The sequence below is a fragment of the Chinchilla lanigera genome, unplaced genomic scaffold, assembly GCF_000276665.1.
Source record: "Chinchilla lanigera isolate Chin_1 unplaced genomic scaffold, ChiLan1.0 scaffold00099, whole genome shotgun sequence".
Lineage (NCBI taxonomy): Eukaryota > Metazoa > Chordata > Mammalia > Rodentia > Chinchillidae > Chinchilla > Chinchilla lanigera.
Window position 1 is genome coordinate 7,447,643 of NW_004955500.1, and position 2,146 is coordinate 7,449,788.

The 2,146-nt window shown below is 44.8% G+C and overlaps 1 protein-coding gene across 1 annotated transcript; it reads right to left on the reverse strand.

Annotated features, from left to right (window-relative positions):
- Positions 1-1,049: 1,049 nt before the first annotated feature.
- Positions 1,050-1,991, reverse strand: LOC102027203 (olfactory receptor 8S1-like). The gene has a single exon (XM_013505638.1). It carries the CDS (start codon positions 1,989-1,991, stop codon positions 1,050-1,052), a length of 942 nt encoding a protein of 313 aa, XP_013361092.1.
- Between the last annotated feature and the right edge of the window lie 155 nt (positions 1,992-2,146).

The window sequence follows — 2,146 nt, forward strand, 5'->3', positions numbered from 1 at the left end:
CCCCGGCGACGGCGCCCGACCTCCTGCGCCTGCGCGCCGCGGCGCCGCCCCGCCAGGAAGCAGAAGCCAGTGAGAGCGCAAGAGCTCAGTAAATATGATAGTGGACGTCAACCAGAAAACAAAGTGCTATAAGGCGGAAACCTCGAACCCAAATTCAGCTTTCTTAAAGAGAAATAGAATTAATAAAGCCCTCCACGGTTGATCAGGAAAATGAAATAGAATTCATCAATCAAGAATGAAGACTAGGACATGAATACCGATCCTACGGTATTTAAAATACAGTAAGTGGGTATTATGAACCACTTTCCAATCTGAAGAGAATTCAGCGCTTCCGCGGCACACCTCATCATCCTTGGTACAAGCGGTTACCTCAGCCACACGATTAGCACAGAGCACGTGTCACTGTTCCTTGCCTCAGCCCTTCTGTTGTATTTTTTCCTGTCCCACTTTCTTAAGACTATCCGAGAAGTGGGAATAAGCAGGTCTGCTATGCTACCGTACGAGTACACGTCTCCACAGCTCTCGGTTTTGTGGATTTCCTGTAAGAACACACATTTGGGCCTGCTTCGATCTCAAAAAAGTGATTTGCCTACTCCTTTTCTGTAACCTTAATCCTAAATTCGTTGCCAGCGCCTCTATAATCTCTTTATGCCTTTCTCCTCCAAAGAGTCAGGCACTTATGTACTTAGAAAAAGTGACTCAGCACCTTTCCAAAACTCAGCTATATATAATAGTAGGTAATTTATCCCAAATCAACTTTAATGCCTATGTATAAGAAATGAAAATAATTAATATGTTCACAGTCAAATATTATGGGATATATATTTAACCCATTCCTTTGCCTTTCATTGAACACAACCCACTGTCTAATAGATCTGTGCTTCTTTTTTACACAGTTTTATTTATTTTTGCCAAACCTGACATCAAGGCCAGTGGGAATTTCTCATTAGTGCTCAGTCCCACCATTTTGCTACATATATTTCTATCCCAATAGCTTGTCACCCTCCTTCCTTATTTTTCCAGAACTTTCTGTAAAAGTGCCCCAGAGTTCATCTCACAGCTGCTTTGACCTCCTTGTTCTTTAGGCTGTAAATCAGGGGATTCAGCATGGGAGTGACCACACTGTATTGCACAGAGAAGATCAACTCCAGGGAGGAACGTGAGGTTGGCATAAAATAGCGGAGAAAACCAGAGCCATAGAATAAGATCACTGTGGTGAGGTGGGAGGAGCAGGTGGAGAAAGCTTTGCTTCTGCCAGAGGTAGAGGTGATGCTCCAAATAGTAGAGACAATGCAGACATAGGAACAAAAGATTGAGAGGAAAGTGACAAGTCCATGCGGGATCATGGTGCAGAGCATGACAGTGAGATTAGCAGAGACGTCAGAGCAAGAGAGAGGGAAGAGAGAAGGTAGCTCACAGCTGTAGTGTGGGATGGTAGAGGTTTCACAGAAGTTCATTTCCAGTGCCATAGGGATATTGATGAGAGCATCCAGAAAGCCCAGCCCCCAGGAGCCCCACACAAGCTGCACACACTGCTGTTTACTTATCATCTGGCCATAGAACAGCGGATGGCAGATGGCAGCGTAGCGATCATAAGCCATCACTGAGAGCAGAAAGGCTTCCGTCCCTGCAGAAATAAGCACAAAGAAGTCCTGAACTAGGCAGCCCTCTACTGAGATGGTTTTCTTCTGAGACAGGAGGTTCTCCAGCATCTTAGGTACAGTAACTGAAGAGAAACAGAGGTCCAAGAAAGAGAGGTGGCTGAGAAAGAAGTACATGGGGCTGTGCAGGTGAGAGTCAGCACTGATCAGCAGCAGCATCCCCAGGTTTCCTGCCAGGGTAAGGAAGTAGATCCCCAGGAACAGCACAAAGAGCAGAGCCTCGATCTGGGAGTCAGCAGAAAGTCCAAGGAGGATGAACTCTGCGATGGCACTGTGGTTCTTGAGGGCTGCTTGAAAAAGTTGATGCCTAAAAATAATGTGGAAAAACATGACAGTGTGTTTTCTACTATTCTCCAACTAGTTTCCATACTGTATTAATTCCCTTTGAATATCACAACAATGCAGAGAATAAGGGTCAGGTAGTTATTCACAACCTAAATATGGGTAAGATGTTTACATTTCAAAGTCATAGTTCAAAGAACATA